The following is a 21,148-nucleotide window of genomic DNA, read 5'->3' as shown; positions in this document are numbered from 1 at the left end:
GGGAACATTCCCAGCTCTCCCAGCCTGACATTGGATCCATCTCCTCTCCAAGACATTCATGGACCCAGGGGCTTCACTTGGAATCTCAGCAAACCATGAAGGGTCTCTCATGAAGGGTCTCCCTTCCCTTCTCCTCTCTTCTCTCCCCATTTCCCATAAAAATCAGTCGGGATGGATTCTGAATGTCCCAAATCCCAGAGCAGTCTGGGTGGGAAGGGACCTCAGCAGCTCCATGGATTCCTCTGGATTCACTCCAGTTTCATGGATGCCCATGGCTCAGGGCTGGTCTCCAGCCCCTTTAGTGCCTCATGGTCATCACTGGGGACCCTGCAGCCCCCCAGGGGTTGAGGGATGAGTCCAAGGTGTGGATTTAGATGAAATGCCGTGGGTGGAGGCCCCAGAGGATGCTGATCAGGGCACTCAGAGCTCGTTGGGATACTTTGGATCCTGCCATCAGGTTTGGCAGGGTTTCTTGGCAGCCCTTAAACCCATGTGGGATGCGGCATGAGTAATGAAACGAGCTCTAATTTTGCCCCAGATTAAATCCCTTCTTCCTGTTTGCAAAGAGTGAGCCGTGGCAGGTCCTGTGGGCAGTCAGCTGATCCTTATGAAATATTGGTGTCTGGAACTGCAGCTGGGGTTTGACTCCCACCACAGCTCCTGCTGCAGTTCCAGAAGCAGGAAATGCCTGTGATGGCTCCTGTCTCTGGGGATAAATTTTGATTCTTTGGTTTAAGTTGAGGGAGTGGAGATTTTTTTCCCCAGGGACTGGGTTTGGTTAAACCTTAGAGACCAGAGCAGTTCTGCTGTGCCCCCAAGACACAGCAGCTACAGATGACTCAATCCTGCAGGCCAAAACAGGACTAATCCCTGCCTGGGGCTCCCTTTGTTCCCAAAAACCTGAAACAAAGGACTTGCCTGGGCTGTGAACACAACGGAACACCTGAGGAGGAGTGGGTGGGAGTGGAGCTGAGAGGAGACTGCTCAGGAGGTGCTGTGATACAACTGAGATCTTCATTAAAAATTTCCTCCGGGAATTGCTTTCCATTCTCCTGAGGTGGATCGAGCAGCTGAACATCTCCGCTCTCTCTGCTCCCCAGGAGCCCCAGGTGTGCCAGCAGGGGCAGCTCCTGGCTGTTCTCAGAATCCTTTTGGTTTGGATCAACACAAAGTTTATCCAGCAGTTTATCCCCGTGTGCACCTGCAGCTGTGGGACAGCCACAGCTGGGGCTTCCCACGGGAGAAAATTCCCAAAGCTCAGGCAGGACTCTGCCTCCCACGGGGATAACAACTCCTCAAACATCCCTTGGAGCACCTCAAAATGCCAACCAAGCGCGGGCTGGCCGAGCTCCTGCCCCCAGTGAGAGCTGGATGAGTTTAGTCTGTCCCTGCTCTCCTCTGCCCTAAAGAACACACACATTTTTGTGGTCAGAGCTTTGGGACCGACTCCTCCCCCCCTGGTCTGGATGTGTCAGTGGAAAATATTTTTTTGGAGGTGAAATCAGCCTGCTGGTTGCCTTGAAGGCTCTGATAAATGTGAGAACTCGATCACATGGAGTGATAGGTGCTATCAGATGTGTTTGATCTGAAAAATAAAGCTCTGTATAAATTGCCCCTCGCCAGGCCCAGCTGGACTTGCAGCAAACATGAAGCTGATTTTGATCTTCAGTGTCCTCATCGGGGCTTCCCTGTGCCTGGAAACCTTCGTGGGGTGAGTTCCACTTTTGTGGAAAACCTTTCATTTAGGGCTGGTATCCTCTTGTTGTTTTTCATGGTCTCACCCTCACAAAATCTGCTCGGGGCACATTTTTTTGGTTTTTGTGACTGATTGTTCTCCTTGCTTTGCTGTTATGGTGTTTAAGGGAACCTTTCTTTTCTTTGGTTTGGGTTTTCTAAGGAGAGGGGTCCAGCTGTGGAGTTGAGCTCCTCAATTCCTGCTCATCCAAGGCTTCATTTTGGCTTCACTGCAAAAGCAGAGCACAAAGTTCACCACTTTTCCTTTTTTCCCCAAGTTTCTTATTTCTCTTTCTTCCTCTTCTTTCTAAGCATTTAAAATCCTGATTTCCAACCAGTAAATTCTGAAGGTTTCTCTTTGTGTTTCATTGCAAAAATTATCCCACAAGGTATTTCCTCACACCCTCACTGACCTTGGAAGTGCCTTAATAATTAAAGATTATGAAATCCTACTGGATAATTCCTGAGGTGCAGGAAGTGAGCACTAGATTCCAGTGAGTAAATCTGTGCATGAAGGTTTAAGGATTAAGAATAAAAAATAATATAAATAATGTCCCAAAAGGAGGGGATTTGTAAAGCCAGGAGGGGCTATTTTGAGGGGCTATTTTTCATTTAATCCTGAGCTGAATTCTGCTTATTCCATTCCTCAGCAGCTGTGGTGAATTCACAACAGAATCCAGTCCAGATAAAGCTTATGGACAATCCAGTAATAAGTAATTAATGAGGAAAAGTTCATTCAGAGCTGATTTAACGGGGTTCAGCAAAGAGATCTGATCCCTCTCCTGGCCAGGGAGAGGATCCCGGTGTAAACGCGGTGTAAACGAGTCCTGCTCTTTGCTCTGCTCCCCAAACATTGGATCCTTCCCCATCTCAACTGGAATATCATTGTCCCACAAAAATTCCCGATGGATGCAGGATTGATCCTTGTGATTTAAAACCCATCCACGTTGTCCGGTTTGTGAGGATGGTGCGGGTGGCTGGGTGAACTCTTGGGTGACACCAAATCCAGTGATGAAAGGAGCCATTGACACACAATTAACACCGAATTAACGATCCCAGGAACAAACCTGAGCCTGCTTCTGAAAACACTGACTTATTGCAGGCACCAGGTTCTCCGGATCAAGACCAAAAATGAGGAGGAGGTCAAGCAGCTGCAGCTCCTGGAATCGCTGGAACACCTGCAGGTGGGTCATGGCCGCAAGAGGCATTTTTGGATTTGCATCTCATCCACAACAGGTCAGGCTGTGAATTTCCATCTCATTTGGAAGGTTCCCATCACTCTGGGGCAGCTGCCGTAAATAATTTTATTCTCTCAACACTTTAAATTTGACCAGCAAGTTCGAGTACCAGCTCAGTGTTCAGGAGGGCCAGAATTGATTTTTTTTTTTTTTTTTTCCCTACTGGTTTTACATCATATTTGAATTGCTAGATCTTCATCTCAGTGTTGAAAAACTTGTTTTTCCAGTGGGAATGGCAATATTTTGTCTCCCAGAGTTATGGAAGGAATTTATTAGTTGGTCTACACTGCATTGAAACAGGAAAACACAGTGTAAAATTCCAGGTTATTACTCTTATTGCCATTGGTGAGAATTTTTAACATAATTTTTAAAAATCCCTGGCTTAAAAAATATATTATGAATAATTTAGAAATTAAAATTAAGAAAAGTCCTACCAAAGGAGAGAGAAAAGGAGAAATTAAAACAATGGGTTTCATATTACCTAAGACTGGAATATGGAGAAATGAGAACAATGGGTTTCATATTACCTAAGACTGGAATATGGAGTTTTTCTTGAAATTATTTCTAGTAAAAGGGAAGAATAATAAAATAGTCATCAGAGCAATTAAAATTTCCTCTTGTTTGTGTGACCAAAGCCTAGAAGTCAGTGAAAAACTGACTCAGGCCCTCGTTATTTGTTATTTTATTGAGTTATCAGAAGAACTGATACAAGGTTGTGGTGAGGCCACAGAGATTGGAGCATTCCAGGGCTCCTCGCTGCAGGGGCCTTTGGACTTGGGAGAAATCAGTATTTCTAAAACTCTGCCAGAGCTGCTTGCAGGATGCCTTCCCCAAACCAAGTCCATTTTCCTTTCCCTCTCCAGCTGGATTTCTGGATCAACCCCTCTGCCCCTGCCCTCCCTGTGGATGTGAGAATTCCTGCTGCCAGTGTCCAGCCAGTGAAAGCCTTCCTGGAATCCCAGGGCATTCAGTATTCCATCCTGATTGAAGACCTGCAGGTGGGCACCTATTTCTTACATCTTTTGGAAGCACTGATTGACAATTTGGCCTCACTCCCACTTTCCCACACTCTGTTTCCCGTGGGATCCTCCCCTCATTTTTGTAGGCTGTGGATTATTCCTCAAAGACAATCCATGGATTGCTGTGGTGTTCTCTGAGTGGTGACATCAATGAACTCCACAGGGCTCTTCTGACAGCCCCTGAGGAATTCCACGTGGACTTTTCACCCCAGACATTTGAGAATCCCAACACTGAAGTTACTGATCAGTCAGTAAACTCTGCTGAGTGGTTATGGATACAAATCACCCACTTGGGCACTAATCTGACATTTCCTCATGAGCAGTAATCCCCAAAGGGCGCCTAAACCAGCATTAACTCACTGCCTTTTCATTTATTTATCTTTTAGCAGTGAAGCAGACACTTCTCACCATTTGAATGTTATTTTAGGATGTTCTGGATAAAGAAAGGCAGGACATGGCTGAGAGCGCCCAAAGGCAGCGCAGCACCAGCAGCTTTGACTTTGGTGCTTACCACACTCTGGATGATGTGAGTACCTCAGGGGAAGAGCATTCTGATTTTTTCTGGTCTTTTTGCATGCTGTCTTCAATTCAACATCCTATATTAGCATCTAAAATGTCCTTGCAGCTTTTTCTGGCACGTGGGTTTGTTTTGTGCAGTATTAATTTTGTGTTCAGAACAATCTGAGCTGATCAAAATTCCATAAACTCTCCTGCAGACTCTGTCAAAACCCATCCTTCCAAAGAAAGAGACATAAAGGGATCTTGAAACTGGGAAATAAAGAACTAAAAAGAAATAAAGCTGTGGCTTCCCCATCCTTGGGAGTGTCCAAGGCCAGGTTGGAGCAACCTGGGGTGGTGGAAGGTGTCCCTGCCTGGGGCAGGGGGGTGGAAGGGGATGGGCTTTCCAACCAATGGTAGAGCACATAAATGTGATATTAATGTCCTCAGAGATGATGTTCATGTCCTCATGGCCTTGCATTTCAGATCAATGCAGAACTGGACCAACTTGCATCTGAGCACAGCTTTGTGGAGAAGATCCAGATCGGGGAATCCTACGAGAAGCGGCCTCTGTACGTCCTGAAGGTGCGACAGACACCATGGAACGGCTCCAAGGGGATGAATGACAGCACAGGCCAGGGCACCCCCGTCTGTTATGGGCTGTGCTGGACTGAGGGGTGCCGGGCTCTGAGACGCTGTGTTTGGTTCCCAGTTCAGCACCGGAGGCTCCAACCGCCCGGCCATCTGGCTCGACGCCGGCATCCATTCCCGCGAGTGGGTCACGCAGGCCAGCGCCCTCTGGATCGCCAACAAGGTTCTGCAGCTGGGCTTCATCCTGGGCCGCTCTGGGCAGTGCTTGCTGCTCTTTCAGAGCGTATCACCCCTCTGCGTGTTCAGTCATTTCACCTCCCAAAAGCAGCTGACTCCCTGGGGATGTGGTGGCTGCCTCAACCTGGAACTGGAACCTCTGTCCTGTTAGAACAGCTGAGTTTAGGCAGACACAATGCGGTGGTTCAGGTGAAATTGTTACACAAATAACCAAAGGCTTTGAGGTTGTATTGCTGCTTTGCTCTGCTCACCCAGAGCAATGCAGTGGGCTTGGTTTCCTTCCACAAAATGCCCAGGCCTCCAGCTCTCTGTAAATGAGGATTTAAATCATGCTGGAAGTGACTGAGCCACCAGAGAAGTCACAGGATCACAGAATAAGGATCATGAAGTCCAGCTCCTGGCCATGCACAGAACCACCCCCAAGAGCCACCCTGTGCCCAAGGGTGTTGTCCAAAAGCTCCCTGGGCTCTGTCAGTGCAGCTCAGTTGACAATTCCCAACCTGGCTCTTCCATCTCAGTCTTAAAGTAGCCTTGGCCTGTCCTCTGGGACAAGGAGGAGGAAATTTGTTATCCTCTTCTATTTTATTCTAAAGACCTCCTGTCTTCAGAATAAAATAATAAAACAGATTCTCTGCTCACTCCACACATATAACAAGGCACAGTTATGGCCCACAGATAATGGATGTTTGTATTTCCCTGCCCCAAATTCCAGCCTTTCCTGTGTCCCAAACAATGAGGGAATGAACATCTGGGAAGGAATTACTCTGCTAAGCAGGGTGTGCTCTGTCTCTGCCTAGATTGCCTCTGACTATGGAACAGATGAGTCCATCACCTCCCTGCTGGACAAGATGGATCTTTTCCTGCTGCCAGTGGCCAACCCTGATGGATTTGTGTACACTCACACCTCGGTGGGTCAGCTCTTTGAGCTGAGTGAGATTCCAAAGAAATAATAATATGAGGGAAGTGGGCTCTGAAAGTCTTAATGCTGTGAGAGGAGTTACCAAAGAGTTGGGCAGATAAAGATCCTCATCATTTGTCTAACCCACTGTAAATACCCATTTTTTAGCAAATACATTTGATTGTTGACCATTGGCCCATCTTGGCAGTCAGAAATACTCTTGGGATCATGGCTAGGCTCAATCCCCCATGGATGGGGAGCAGTTTTGGTGCCAGCACCCAGACTTGGTCCCTTTTGAGCATTTCTCTGTTGCAGAACCGCATGTGGAGGAAAACCCGCTCCAAGATTCCCGGCAGCATCTGCGTCGGAGTCGACCCCAACAGGAACTGGGATGCAGGTTTTGGAGGTAGGGATGGAGCTTCTGGATTCTGGATCCTGTTACACAGAACCAGCAGCTGCCTTTATAAAAGGGGATTAATCACTCCGGAGCACAGGGTGAGGCAGCATCATGGAATTGTGGAATCACAGAATGGTTTGGGTTGGAAGGACCCAAAACATTATTTAGTTCCACTCCCTGCCATGAGCAAAGCCACCTTTCATTATCCCAGGTTGTTCCCAGCCCCATCCAACCACAGAATACCCCCAGGAATGTGGATTCCTGGGTTGCTGGGCAGCCTGTTCCAGGTTGCATCATCTCAAAGCGCATCCCTTGAGCATTCACACTCTGTCACTGCTGTTTGAGCATTTACCAGCGTTTAAGGCCTTGCTTTGGCTGCAGCCCTGTCCTTAGGAAAGCCCAGCTTTGTGGGGTCTGCCCTGACCTCCCAGGAATTCCCCTCCTCAGGCTCTGTTCCCTCCTTGCACCCCCAGGTCCTGGAGCCAGTAACAAGCCCTGCTCCGACTCCTACCACGGGCCCAGCGCCAACTCCGAGGTGGAGGTGAAATCTGTTGTTGACTTCATCAAGAATCATGGAAACTTCAAGGCCTTCCTGACCCTCCACAGTTACTCCCAGCTCCTGATGTACCCCTATGGATACAAATGCACCAGGCCAGATGACTATGCTGAGCTGGTGAGACAGCAGGACTTGGTTTTACCTTCCTCTCTTCTGTCCAGCTGCCTTTCTGTACTTTCCTTGCTCTTCCCTGCTGGCAGCACCACAGCTGGAATAATATCTCTGAGGCAGTGTGGATCTCACAGCCATCATTCCAATGGGAAAGACCTCTGGAGGTCTCTGTTCTAACCCTGTGCTGAAAGGGCTTTGGAGTCAGAGCCAATTTCACTCTGAATTTGGATTGTTTTGATATTTCTAAAGAAGAATTCTTTTTCAAGCTCATCCCAAAGTTTCTTTAATCTCATGGGGATTTTTTTTTGTCCTAATACCTAAATGCAGTTCCCCTGTGGCAGTTTGTTGCCTTTTTCCCCTCTTCACAAAGAACCCAGCTCTGTTTTCCATCCAGCCCCCATTACATAGTTGAAGTGAGCACAAATTTGACCTTGGAGTATTGGGAGATCCCAACTGCCTGGGGAATTTCTGGTATCTCTTGAGCCTTCCCTTGACAAGCCAGTGAGATAAACACTGGATGAGCACTTACAGAACCTGCTGGAAGTTACCTCACCTGCAGTGGCACCTCCCAGAAATGCTGTGGGAGCTGTGGCTGCTGGTGGTGTGAATCACCTCCAAAGCAGATTGGAGATTTCTGGTGAAATCCCAGTGTTTAATCTCAGGAGCTATGGCTGCTTCCTGACTTTCCCTTCATCTCCCCTGCAGGAATCTCTGGGAAGAGCTGCTGCCAATTCCATCCGCTCCCTCTATGGCACCACCTTCCAAGTGGGCCCCATCTGCAGCACCATCTGTGAGTATTTGGCCACTGAGAGCTTTTAGGGCTGTCCCAGGACACCAATCCCTGTCCTCCCCACAGGGTGTGTCCCTGCTGGAAGCCACAGTGTCCCTGTGCAGTGACACCACAGGTCACACGTCACCCCTGAGCGTTCCCATCCAAACCTCATCCTTGTCCCCCAAAACACCAGCAGCAGGACAACAGAGCTCCAGCATTGCTCTGCTGCCCCTCTGGACCATCTCCCTTTCCCTTCCAGACCAAGCCAGCGGGGGCAGCATTGACTGGGCCTACGACAACGGCATCAAATATTCCTTTGCCTTCGAGCTGAGGGACACGGGGCGTTACGGGTTCCTGCTGCCCGCCAACCAGATCATCCCTGCTGCCAAGGAGACCTGGCTGGGCCTGATGAAAATCATGGAGCACGTGAGGAACAAGTCCTCCTGAGAGCTGGGCTGAGACTCAGCTCTGCAGCACAGCTCAGAAATCCTCCATGATGGCTGTTGTGATAGAAAGGGCTGAATAAACCCCTTTTCATTCCCCCCATGGTGTTTGCATGTGTTCCTTGTGTGTGACACATCCCTGAGGAGATTTTGGGCCACAACCCTCCCTGCCCACCCTCCAGTGCCACCCCAGCCATGGCAGGGACACCTCCCCCTGTCCCAGGCTGCTCCAGCCCCAGTGCCCAGCCTGGCCTTGGGCACTGCAGGGATCAGGGGCAGCCCCAGCTGCTGTGGCAATGCCAGCCCAGGCAGGAATTCCTCATTGCCAAGATGCCACCCATGGCTGCCCTCTGGCAGTGGGAGCCATTCCCTGGGTGCTGTCCCTGCAGGCCTTGTCCCCAGTCCCTCTGCAGCTCTGCTGGAGCCCCTGCAGGCCCTGCAATGTGCTGGGAGCTCTCCCTGGAGCCTTTTCCAGGCTGAAGGGGCTGATGCAGAGGGCCTGGTGTTAACCAGCATAATCCAGGCTATGGAACTAATTAAAGGAATTTAATTTCCCTTAATGAGCCTCAGGACCCTGCCAGGCCCCTGACCACTGTCCTCAAGTGTACACCCCCATATATTTGGCTGCCCCTTTTCTCCCTCCCAGGTGTTCCCAGTGGACATGGCTGAAGGGAAGATGAAGGTGGGAGGACATCTCCCCTGATCCATCACCCAGCCCCTCAGGAGCCCCTCGTTCCATTTTCATCCTGCAAATTTCTTGGGGATTAAGAGCAAAGAGCTCAGGAGGCCCTGAAGGATCAGAGATTAGCTCTGGCTGCTGCTGCTGTGGTGATTATCGAGTCTAACAGGTTTATCTTGGTGTCTTGTGACCCCCCAGCAGCTGGTGAGTTACTCACCCTCGGAGGCTGGCAGGAGAGCAAACAGCGCTGATGTGTCCGATAAAACCCTGCGGGCTCGGGCTCGGAGCTGCTGGCAGGAAAAGGGGAAGGTGCAGCTGAGGGAAGCAGCCCAGGGCGCTGGGTTTGGGTTAAAAGCAGCTGGTTTGGAAAGCAAAGCCATGCTTGGGGCAGCCAGTGCTGCCCTTGTGTCCCTGTCTCCTTTGCTCATGGCCTTATCCAGTGGCACTGCTTCCCAAACTGACCCAGTTTCCAAAATCCCATCCTCTGCCCAGTGACTAAAAACTACTGATGGTAAATGCCAGGGACAGGGACACAGCTGGCTCTTGGACCTGGAGGAGCTCTTGTCCCCAGAGCAGGAACTGCAGAGCCTGAGGAGCCTTGGCTGGGAGTGTGGAACTGTCACCTTGTCCTGGTGTGGAAGCTCATTCCAACCATCCAGGGCTCGAGGGCTCCTGTCCCCTCCTCCTGAAGTGTCTGGTGTGAGGAGAGCTCCAGGTCTGGAACCCAAGCTCTTCACCACAGAGAGTGATGGGAGAGGCAACAGCCTCACCTGGAATGAGGGAGAGCCAGGAGGGACACCAGGAAATGCTTTTCATCAGGAGGAGAAGCAGCAGGACCTGGTGCCAGCGGGGCTGTGCAGCCTCCATCTCTGGAGGACTCCAAGATCCAGCAAGGAGGGCCCTGGTGGGTCCCCAGCGCTGCCCATGCCACACCCAGGCATTGGACACAGAACTCCTATGGTCCCTTCCCACCTCAACCACCCCATGATCCTGGAACCCCCTCAGCAACAGCCCCAACAGACCCCACACCTTCCCCCGGCACCTCCTGCTCCTGGTGCAGCCAGAACCCCCTGGATTCAGTGGAGAAAACCACGGTCAGAGGATGTCAACTGTAAAAGATGCCCCGGGAGGTGCCTGCCAGCCTGGGAACACAGCCCAGGAACCCAGAGCATCCCTGACAAGCACGGTGGGAGCTCAGGGGCAGCGCAGATAAGGCCCAACAAAGGCCCTGCTGTAACCTGCAGAACAAAGACACTGCTTTACCTGGGGAACAAAGACACCTCTGACAAACTGACCTCATGGATAGCCCCACTCAGTGACAGCTGCTCACAGCCCCTGCTTACACTGAAAACATAAAAATAATTCATTTTCTACCCAAAAATGAGCCTTTCTTTCTGAGCATTACCCCAGCTGAACGTCCTTGTGCACCTTTGAGCTCCACGACTTCTGTCCGCTTTGAAGTGAGATTTCATCCACCATCAAGTGACCCCACTCCTGGGAATGGTTTGATGAATTATTTGAATAATATATCTTACATTTTATACATCTGTATCTATATCTATATACATGTATGCATAAACTAATTAATCATAAATAAATCTACATTTAAATGTTTGTTTTTTCTGCAAGTAACTTTGTAGTAGCTTGTCATTACACATGCATTACTAATCATAATTATGATTGACTTACTCATAGCAATGTGTAATGAAGAAATCCATGGAAACAAAGAGGTGTTTCCTTGTGGTTTTGGGGCTCCTGTGACCACGCCATCCCCACCGTCCCACGCCCGTGGGTTGGGAGCCGCCCGTGCCCACGGCAGCTCGGGGCTGGGAGCAGGGACACTCATCCAGGACCCACTCACCGAGGGAGACATTATCAGATCCTCCCTAATTTGGCTGCTCTTGTGTTGACTTTGCCAAATAAAGCAAACATTTGGGCTCTGGAGCCCTTCCTGCCTGCTCTGTTTGTCGCTGCCGACGCCGCGGGGGCGGCGGATGCGGCCCCGGTGAGGAGCTCCGGGAGGGACCCCGACACCGAGGGGCTTCTGTCCTTCCTCGGGGCTGTGCTCTGCTCCCACCCACCATGGAGACCCTCCTGGTCTTCCTCGCCCTCCTGGGGGTCAGCAGCACTGAGCGGCTCTTCGTGGGGTGAGTCCTGCTGGGGCAGGGGGCGGTGGGACACCCTGGCTGGGATGGGGACGGTCCATCCCCACCAGGGTCCCTCAGGGTCAGCCTGAAGGGTGACATCCCAAAGGATGGAAATCCAACAGGGGTTTTGCCAACTGGGAAAGGTTTGGTTTCAGCCCAGGGTTGTAGGGAGGTTTGGAGCAGGTAGAAATCAGGGAATGCTGAAGCCTGAGGGCATCGCTCCAAGCTTTGCCAGGGTGGGGAATCCCAGAGGATCAGGGGATGATGTGTAGGGCTCAAAGATGATGGCTGTGGAGACATCCAAGGATTGTGGGAATGAAAACCAAAGATTGCTGGGAATAACAGCCAAAGATTGTTGGGAATAACAGCCAAAGATTGCTGGGAATAACCAAAGATTGCTGGGAATAACAGCCAAGGATTGCTGGGAATAACCAAGGATTGCTGGGAATAACAGCCAAGGATTTATGGGAATATCAGCCAAAGATAACTGGGAATAACCAAGGATTGCTGGGAATAACCAAGGATTGCTGGGAATAACAGCCAAGGATTTGTGGGAATATCAGCCAAAGATAACTGGGAATAACCAAGGATTGCTGGGAATAACCAAGGATTTATGGGAATAACCAAGGATTTATGGGAATAACACGCCGTGGGAAAGAACAAGATGTGGCTGGAGAGGGCCCTGGGGAGGGAGGGCAGAACTTTTCCAGAATAACACCCTGGCATTGCAGCTCCTGCAGATAAGAACAGCACCAGGGCAGGAATGAGGCTGAGAAGGGGGCATGGAATATAGGGGGGGTCAGGACAACTCAAAACTCCCAAAGCTTCCAGAAAGGTCTGAATGAATGGACTGGCAATGAGAACTAATTTGTAGAGAAAGTGGGAATTCTGTGTTCAGAGTAGGGAAAATTTATCCATAAAAAAGTCCCCCCAGGACGTCCCAGGAGCTGGACTGACACTGGAGCTGGGGCTCTCATGACCCAGGGAACAGCTGGAGCTGTGCCAGGGGGGTTTAGGTTGGATATCAGGAAAGGTTCCTGATCCAGAGCATGCTGGCACTGCCCAGGCTCCCCAGGGGATGGTCACATTCCCAAGGCTGCCAGAGCTCCAGGAGCGTTTGGACAACGCTCTCAAGGACAGGGTGGGATTGTTGGGGTGTCTGGGCAGAGCCTGGAGTTGGATTTGATCCTTGTGGGCCCCTTCCAGCTCAGGATATTCTGTGATGTGCCTGACCCACCTTCCTCCCTGCTGTGGTTGAGGGATCCATCCAGGATCCCATCACTCTCCTCCAGGCTGGGAGCCAAGACTGTGCAGGGAATGTCAGGGCTGCTCCCTGATTTTGGAAAAATCACAAGGATTTATTGCCTGCCTGAGTCCCCCAGGCACAGAATGGAAATTGTTATCACCTGGGGAGGTGGTTAAACTGATAAATGGGAGTTAAGAGGATGAAAGGTACGAAAGGGGAAAGGTGAAGGAATTTTGTGCCATTTTGGGAGCAGCTTTCAGCACTGCCCAGCAGGAGAGCTTGGAAGTAGAGGATTGATCCGAGATGAGAAAACCTCTGTCCCACAGAACATTTCCTCCTCTCCAGGGGCTGTGCCTGTCCTTGGGAAGCCCAGCCAGGCTGGATGGGACCTCTGCTAGGGAATACATCCATAGATAGAGAACATATCCATGGGAGAGATTCCCCAGCATCTGGGGAGCTGATCAAACAAGGCTGGAGATCATCTCAGACCCCCAGCACTTGCTCTTTTCCCATCATGGCTGCTCTGAATCTGCATTTTTTTTCTCTCAACACCCACAACTGATGAATTTTCCAACCCTCTGAGCTGGTGTGGAGCCTCCCCCAGGGCAGAGTCCCCCCCTGTGACCCCTGTGCCTCCCTGCAGGGACCAGGTCCTGCGTGTCATGGCCAGGAAGGAGGAGCACATCACCCTGCTCGGGGTGCTGGGCGAGCAGGAGGAGCTGCAGGTGAGCTCTGAGGGGCCCTGAGCACCCCCTGGTCACAGACCCTGGTGAATCCAGGGCTCCCTCCCATCCTTTTTCCTCCCCATTTTGGAGATGTATAATATAGAACCATACAAATGTGAATTTAACCTGGGGCTCCCTGAGCTCAGAGCTCCATTTATATGAACTGGGAACATCCCATAAATACTCAAACAACCTGGGCTGGAACATTTCTGTAAATCCCTACCCAGACATCCATCCGTGGCCCAAAATTTGCCCCAAACCCTTTTTAGACCCTTCATCAAAATTCCTGTGAGACCCTGGAGGTGCTGGGGAGCTCAGTGGATGAGCACCAGCACAGGATGGGGCGAAGTTTCCCCTTTCAGCCCAACTTCTTCTTCCCAGGTGGATTTTTGGCGTCACCCCAACAGCCTTGGCCACCCCGTGGACCTGCGTGTGCCCTTCCCCAGCCTCCAAGGAGTCAAAAAATTCCTGGATTTCCATAATTTTTCCTATAGCATCATGATCGAGGATGTGCAGGTAATGGCTGTGACAGGAACAGGATGAGCTCCTGCAGTTCAGCCCTGAGAGAAAGTTCAAAAGTTGGAAATCAAGGGAAAAAATCCAACCCCCTCCTCCTTCCAGCCTTTTTGATCTTGGGGTTTTTTGCCTCCTAACCAGGAATTATTGGATGAGGAAAAGGAAAGCATGAGGAGGTCCAGGAGGGTGAAGAGAAGCTCCAGGATGTTTGATTTCGCCTCCTACCACACGATAGATGAGGTACCTTTCCCTGCAGAGCACTGCCTTTGTGCTGCTGGGGTCACATCCGTGTGGTGAAGGTCGTGGTGAGTTCTTGGTGACAGGTGAGACCTCCCTGGACAGGTTCCTCCTCCTTGGCGGAGCTTTTAGCTGAGATGGGAGACTGGGAAACCTTCCACATCCAGCGTGGCCACACCTGGAACCTCCCACCCTGTGGAAGACATTTTCAGCTTCACTTTGGGGGTGATTGGAGCCCCGTTTGGGACTGGTGGGGGCTATGATGGTGTTGGGGGGGTCTTAGAACGTTTCCCCTCTACTTCTACTTCTACTTCTACTTCTACTTCTACTTCTACTTCTACTTCTACTTCTACTTCCCCTCTTCATTCTACTTTTCCAAAAATGTTGGGACATGCCTTTCCCTGCTCACACAGAGCCCCAACCACCCCATGTTCTCCAGGGGAGCACAAGATCTTCCCCAGGGGAGTCCCAGGTCTCCAGGGAAGCACCAGATCTTCCCCAGGGAAGCTCTGCTTGCTGCGTCTCAAAAGCAAAAGGTGAGAGCCAGGCTGAGCCTGGTGAGCCAGCAGCTCCTCCTTGCAGATCTACGAGTGGATGGATGTCCTGGTGGAGGATCACCCCAAGCTGGTCAGCAAGGTCCAGGTGGGGCAGAGCTACGAGCAGCGGCCCCTGTACGTGCTGAAGGTGGGTCCTGGGGCAGCCTTGCCCTGAAAATGCCCTCAGGGTGAGAGGCTGTGCCAGGGGAGCTCAGGGTGGGCACAGCAGGAATTGCCCCATGGAAAGGGGGTGAGGCTGCCCAGGGGCGTTTGGGTGCCCATCCCTGGAGGTGTCCCAGCAACTCCTGGAGGTGGCACTCAGGGCTCTGGGCTGGGGACAGGTGGGGATGGGGCCCAGGGTGGATTCCATGATCCTGGAGGGTTTTCCAGCCTCAGTGATCCCGTGGCTCCGCACAGTTCAGCACCGGGGGATCGAACCGCCCGGCCATCTGGCTGGACACCGGCATCCACGCGCGGGAATGGATCACCCAAGCCACCGGCGTCTGGACGGCCAACAAGGTCACCTTGGGGCCACCTGGGGTGTGGGACCCCAATTCTTACCCTGCATCTGTCCCCCTCCTCATCTCCGAGGGGCACCGGGGCAGCTCCTGCTCCTCTCCATGCACAGATCGCCAAGGAATACGGGCAGGACCCCTCTGTCACGGCCATCCTGGACAGCATGGACATCTTCCTGGAGATTGTCACCAACCCTGACGGCTTTGCCTTCACCCACAGCTCTGTGAGTGCAGGGACACCACAGGGAGATCTTGTCCCAGCACTGCCCCCAACCACAGCTGTGTTTTTTGGGTGGGGAGGGATGTTCCTCCATGTGGGGTGGTGAGTGGAGATCCCTGGAGATGCTTGGACAGGGGTTGGGACTCACATTCCTGTTCCTGTGTCCTCTCTGTGTGCTCCTAGAACCGCCTGTGGCGCAAGACCAGGTCCATCAACGCTGGATCCCGCTGCGTGGGAGTGGATCCCAACAGAAATTGGGATGCTGGGTTTGGAGGTGAGACCTTGGCCACCAGATCCCATACCAGGCATTGCTTGAGCCTCAAAACATCAAAACTTTCTGCTAGAGTGGAGAAACCCAGGGATGGAAACCCTTCCTGAGGGATCCTCTCTGGATCTCCTCCTCCCCCTGCTCCAGGTGCCGGCTCCAGCAGCAATCCCTGCTCTGAGATCTATCATGGCCCTCACGCCCACTCCGAGCGGGAAGTGAGAGCCATCGTGGATTTCATCCGCGCCCACGGGAACGTCAAATCCGTCATCTCCATCCACAGCTACTCCCAGATGCTGCTCTTCCCCTACGGATACAGGAGGGCGCCCGCGCCCGACCACCAGGAAATGGTGAGATGGCCCCAAAACGTGGGGCTGGGACCTCTGGCAGAGCATCCCCGGAGCTCCCCTGCTCCTCTCATTAGATGCAACCTGAATATCAAACCCCTGCACCTGGGTTCTGGAGGAGGGAGGTTGTGAGATGGACCTCAAACATCAAAAATTAAGGGGTTTTGGGAAAACCTACAGCAGATGGGATGGGGAATGATGGGCTCTAGATCCCCGTGATCCACCAGATCCCAGCACTTTTGGTGGTTCCTTTGCAGAATGAACTGGCCAAGAAGGCCGTGAGCGACTTGGCCGCCGTGTTTGGGACAAAATACACCTACGGCAGCATCGCCAACACCATCTGTGAGTGTCCCTCCCTCACCCCGCAGCAAATCCCCAGAGAACGGGCTCCCATCGGGCTCCTCTCCCTGCAGACATGGCAGGAGGCACCACCATCGACTGGGCCTATGACAACGGGGTGAAATATTCCTTCACCTTGGAGCTGAGGGACTCGGGGCGCTACGGATTCCTCCTGCCCAGCTCCCAGATCATCCCCACTGCCACCGAGACGTGGCCGGCGCTCCTGGACATCATGGTCCACGTCCTGGAGCACCCATACTGAGCCAGCAGCTCCCCCAGCATTCCCTGCTCTCAATAAACCCTCACGGATATTCAGTGGTTTCAAGCACACTCATTATTTTTCATGCCAATCTCCAAAAAAGGGGTGGGAAAGGACTCCCAGACCTGCAGGTGTTGATTTTCCCCTCGTGACTTTGGCTCAAAGTCCCCATCCTTTGGAGCCAACAGCCAGCATGGGAGGAGGAGATGGGGTTTTTTGGGCAAGCAACCCCAAATTTTGGGGTTTTGAGCAGCTTTGCTCCATCATCCTTTCCCAGGGGGCTACAAGGAGGGACATGGGTACCCTCAGGGTATTTGCTGTTTAGTTGTGGCTACTGGGACAACTGTCACCTGCTCTGACCTCTGTCCTGGGCCAAGCTTTACACCACTTTCCTCAGCCCAATTTTAAACCGGTTTCCTCATTGCTGTGGTTTAGGGATCCAGCTCACCAAGCCCCAAGTGAAAATCTGCATTTTGTGCATTCTCAGCCCAAACTGATCCTGTCCCTCCCCTCAGCTGGCACTGAAGGCTGTGGGATTTTGGCACCTCCCGGTCTCACCTTGCTGGCAGCTGACTCACCAGGGCCCCAGCTGGTTCCTGGGACAGGTTTGGCCAGGACTGGGAGTGCCTGGATGGGGACAGCAGGGCCTGACCTTGGCTGGTGGCAACCAGAGCCTTCCCAGGGCCCTGGGAAAAGGGACAGCTGGAGGGGCCGGGCTGGAGCCACCATCCCATGGGATTTAAGAGGCCCCAGGGCACTGCTGGGACCTGAGACTGGCTGTCCCTGCTGACCATGAGGCTCCTCGTGCTCCTGGCTGCCCTGGTGGCAGTGGCCACCTGCACCGAGACCTTCTTTGGGTAAGGGGCTGGGATGGGGACGGTGGCACTGGGTGGGGCAGAAGGAGTTGGTTCAGCCCTGAGGGAGCACAGGGAAAAGGCTCAGGGGAAATCCCTGGAATGGGGGGATGGATGGGTGGGGTTAGGTCGGATTAACGGGGCCGGAGCTCGTCCCACACCCCTCAGCACCCCCTGCCCCCACAGGCACCAGGTGCTGCGTGTCGTCCCCCAGAGCGATGAGGAGCTGCAGAAGGTGCAGGAGCTGCAGGACCTGGAGCATCTGCAGGTACTGGGTGTGGGGGTGGACTTTGGGGTCACCCCCCAGCCCATGGCCTTCATTTTACACCCCATAAGCAAAGCAAGGACGGGGTTGGATGTGGGACCATGGGAACCAAGCAGTGAAAAGCAAGACAGGCTGGTGCTGGGGGTGCATCCCGAGGCAGGATCTCACACCACATGTCCATTTTTCCCACCCAGCTGGATTTCTGGCTGGAGCCCCGCAAGCTCGGCCTGCCTGTGGACATCCGCGTGCCTTTCCGCAGCCTGCAGGCCGTCAAAGTCCACCTGGAGGCCTCTGGGGTCTCCTATTCCATCATGATCGAGGATGTGCAGGTCAGCAGTGGCGCAGGGGAGGTGAGGGAGAGGGGGGATCCCATCAGTGGGAATGGGGCTCATCCCACCCCTGTCCCACAGGCCCTGCTGAATGAAGAGAAGGTGGAGATGCTCCGCAGCAGCCGCCACCGCTCGGTCGACACCGCCACCTTCAACTACGAGGCCTACCACACCATAGATGAGGTGGGAAAGCACAAGATTTGGGGAATTTTGGGGGAAAAAGTTTGCTCTTGGGCAGGGGGTGAGCTGGGAGTCACCCCCACATCTCTCATTCCCAGATCTACAACTTCATGGACATGCTGGTGGCCGAGAACCCCAACCTGGTGAGCAAGCTGGAGATTGGCCGCTCGACTGAGAACCGTCCCCTCTACGTGCTCAAGGTGAGGACGTGGGGATCGTGATCCAGAGGGGGGAAGCGGTGACAGGGACAAAGCCAACCCCCCCTCTCTGCTGTCCCAGTTCAGCACAGGGGGCACGAACCGCCCGGCCATCTGGATCGACACCGGCATCCACTCCCGCGAGTGGGTGACACAGGCCAGCGGCGTCTGGTTTGCCAAGAAGGTACTGACACCCCAGAAGGGTCCTCAGGGGCTGCGGGATCCAGGTGGGTGATCCCACAGGGAGAACAGGGAGCTCCAAACGTCCATCCTCTCTAGATTGTCGAGGATCATGCAAATAACGAAGGAGTGGCCTCCATCCTGGAGACGATGGACATCTTCCTGGAGATTGTCACCAACCCGGATGGCTTTGCCTACACCCACACCAAGGTACTGCCCTGGATCTCCTCTCCCTGGTTCCTACTCCTGCTCTGGATGGGGAGCGGGATTTGAGGGGTTGCACATCCCTGAGAGGGCAAAGCCTCCTCACCCACATTTCCATGGGATGGGAAGGGGCCCACACAAGCTGTGGAGCCCCAGCCCTGGGCACCAGCTGAGGTGGCTCTGCCCTTCCAGAACCGCATGTGGCGCAAGACCAGGTCCAAGCACGCGGGCGCCATCTGTGTCGGAGTAGATCCCAACCGCAACTGGGACGCAGGTTTTGGAGGTCAGAGCTGGCCCCTTGCCCCTGTGGAGCTTTTCCACTCTCCAGCTGGAAGCTCCAAAGCTGTTTCTGGCTCAAAGATCCATTGATGTCCCCTGGGGAAGAGGTGGGATTTGCTCTCCTGGTTTGGGCTTTGAGGCCCCACAGTGACAAGTGAAAGTCACCATACAAATCTCTAGGAGGAGATGCCCCAGGAGCACCTCTTGATCACCACCAAGGAGCTGGGGGGTGGGAAAACCTCTTGGGCTTGGAATCCCCCAAATTCCCGCTGTGTTCTCACCATCCTCTTCTCCACAGATGCCGGAGCCAGCTCAAGCTCCTGCTCAGAGACGTACCACGGACCCTACCCCAACTCGGAGCCCGAGGTGAAATCCATCGTGGACTTTGTGAAGAGCCATGGCAACATCAAGGCTTTCGTCTCCATCCACAGCTATTCCCAGCTCCTGCTCTACCCCTACGGCTACACCGAGACCCCGGCACCAGATGAGCAGGAACTGGTGAGGCCCATGTGCTTTGAGGGGCTGGGATGGGGTGGAGCTCTTCTGCTGCTCCAAGGGGGAGCCACCTCTGTCCTGCACCCCTTGGGAAGCTGGGAGGAGCTTTGTTGCACCCAGAAAAAGCTGTACCCACAGGTTTGTCCTTTCTTTGGCTCATCTTTCCCTGTTCCCTGTATTCCCAGCACGAGGTTTCTGCCAAGGCCGTGGCAGCTCTGTCCTCCCTGTATGGCACCAAGTTCACCTACGGCAGCATCATCACCACCATCTGTAAGTGCTGGGGCAGCCCCAAAACCCCCAGATCCCAAAACCATCCCTCACACTGGCCAAATATCCCATGGGATTCCTGTACTGTCGAAGTGTGTTTCTATACTTTGTAATAGTTCTGGTTTTGTATCCCCGTATTTTTCCCATATGGTTTACCTCAGATTGTACCCCCCTCTCTTTACCTGTGTAATCCCTTTGCTGAGATCATCCCCAAATCCTCACCCTGGCTGTCAGTCACTCAGCATCCCATCCCCTCCATCTAGAAGTTTCAGTTCAGGACATTGAGTGATTAGCCAGAGGCCAGGGGTCAGCCCTATACGCTGTCCTAAATGTTTGTCCCCCAATATTCATCCCTTAGGGTCACTTATTGGTCAGTAAGTGTTATCTACTCTAGGTTTCCACCTCCCTTTAAATGCAACCTTGGCACATCTCCTGGGACTCTCAACAGGAGCCCCTTGAGGTGTAGGGGCTCCTTCAGAATAAAACCTTGGATTAACCCCTGCTAAGAGTCAGCCTTTTATCCTCTACCCATGTCTCTGGTGTCTCTCCTGCTGCAAAGCTGACCAGCCTGGCTGCCCTCAGTACCCTTGGGGCACAAGAGAGTGTCCCCTGCTGTCTGCCAAGCCAGGGCTCCTGAGAGACTCCCAGAGACACTACAAAGCTCTGAATCCCACCTTTCTTTTTCCTCCCCCAGACAGAGCCAGTGGATCGACCGTGGACTGGACCTACAACCAGGGGATCAAATATTCCTTCACCTTCGAGCTGCGGGACACGGGGCGTTACGGGTTCCTGCTGCCCGCCAAGCAGATCGTCCCCACCGCCCAGGAGACCTGGCTGGCGCTGAAGGTCATCATGGAGCACGCCAGGGACAACATGTACTGAGCTGGGAGCAGGCTGCAGCAGCTGCAGAGAGGGGAGAAGGCAGTCGGTTAATAAATGCAAAGAAGGACGAGAAAAGCTTGTGGTTGTTTTCCCTTTTTCCCAAACTGGGTGGAAAAGGCCTTTCAGAGTTGGGGTTGGTGCCAGCACAAACAGGGTGTGCTGGGTCATGGCCTGGAAAAGGAATTGATTGAAAGGGCATGAAAATAGCAGGAACAAAAAGGAAGGAAAGCGGTGGTTTTCCCTTTGATCTGGCAGAGGATGGGAAGGGAACTGGGCTCTGGGACACGAGGCCAGCAGGATTTACTGGGACTCCAGGAGAGCTGCAGAGGGACTGGGGACAAGGGATGGAGGGACAGGACACAGGGAATGGCTCCCACTGCAGAGGGAGTCTTGGGAATTGAGAATTCCTGCCTGGGCTGGAATTGCCAGAGCAGCTGGGGCTGCTCCTGCATCCCTGGAATGTCCCAGGCCAGGCTGGACAGGGCTTGGGA

At 53.0% G+C, this 21,148-nt stretch overlaps 3 protein-coding genes across 3 annotated transcripts; all 3 read left to right on the top strand.

The window, feature by feature from the left end:
* Window positions 1–1,501: 1,501 nt before the first annotated feature.
* LOC131557958 (carboxypeptidase A2-like) lies at window positions 1,502–8,597 on the top strand. Its single transcript, XM_058805478.1, has 12 exons — window positions 1,502–1,536; window positions 1,624–1,711; window positions 2,837–2,918; window positions 3,836–3,970; window positions 4,419–4,517; window positions 4,976–5,074; window positions 5,202–5,303; window positions 6,115–6,225; window positions 6,531–6,621; window positions 7,086–7,285; window positions 7,985–8,069; window positions 8,311–8,597. Exons 2-12 carry the CDS (start codon window positions 1,647–1,649, stop codon window positions 8,496–8,498), a joined length of 1,257 nt encoding a protein of 418 aa, XP_058661461.1. The 5' UTR covers window positions 1,502–1,536; window positions 1,624–1,646; the 3' UTR covers window positions 8,499–8,597.
* A 2,609-nt stretch (window positions 8,598–11,206) lies between these two features.
* Window positions 11,207–16,572, top strand: LOC131557941 (carboxypeptidase A1-like). Its single transcript, XM_058805449.1, has 11 exons — window positions 11,207–11,320; window positions 13,210–13,291; window positions 13,673–13,807; window positions 13,949–14,047; window positions 14,627–14,728; window positions 14,998–15,099; window positions 15,209–15,319; window positions 15,499–15,589; window positions 15,731–15,930; window positions 16,185–16,269; window positions 16,341–16,572. The coding sequence occupies exons 1-11, from the start codon at window positions 11,256–11,258 to the stop codon at window positions 16,526–16,528; spliced, it is 1,260 nt and encodes a 419-aa protein (XP_058661432.1). The 5' UTR covers window positions 11,207–11,255; the 3' UTR covers window positions 16,529–16,572.
* A 654-nt stretch (window positions 16,573–17,226) lies between these two features.
* On the top strand, window positions 17,227–20,657 carry LOC131557993 (carboxypeptidase A1-like). Its single transcript, XM_058805532.1, has 10 exons — window positions 17,227–17,382; window positions 17,566–17,647; window positions 17,839–17,973; window positions 18,252–18,353; window positions 18,433–18,534; window positions 18,630–18,740; window positions 18,927–19,017; window positions 19,312–19,511; window positions 19,694–19,778; window positions 20,470–20,657. The coding sequence occupies exons 1-10, from the start codon at window positions 17,318–17,320 to the stop codon at window positions 20,655–20,657; spliced, it is 1,161 nt and encodes a 386-aa protein (XP_058661515.1). The 5' UTR covers window positions 17,227–17,317.
* The last annotated feature ends 491 nt before the right edge of the window (window positions 20,658–21,148 follow it).

This window comes from Ammospiza caudacuta, chromosome 5 (assembly GCF_027887145.1).
Source record: "Ammospiza caudacuta isolate bAmmCau1 chromosome 5, bAmmCau1.pri, whole genome shotgun sequence".
In the NCBI taxonomy this organism is placed as follows: Eukaryota; Metazoa; Chordata; class Aves; order Passeriformes; family Passerellidae; genus Ammospiza; species Ammospiza caudacuta.
The sequence above is the reverse complement of the archived record's forward strand: the minus strand, read 5'-3'. Positions and strand labels throughout refer to the sequence as shown.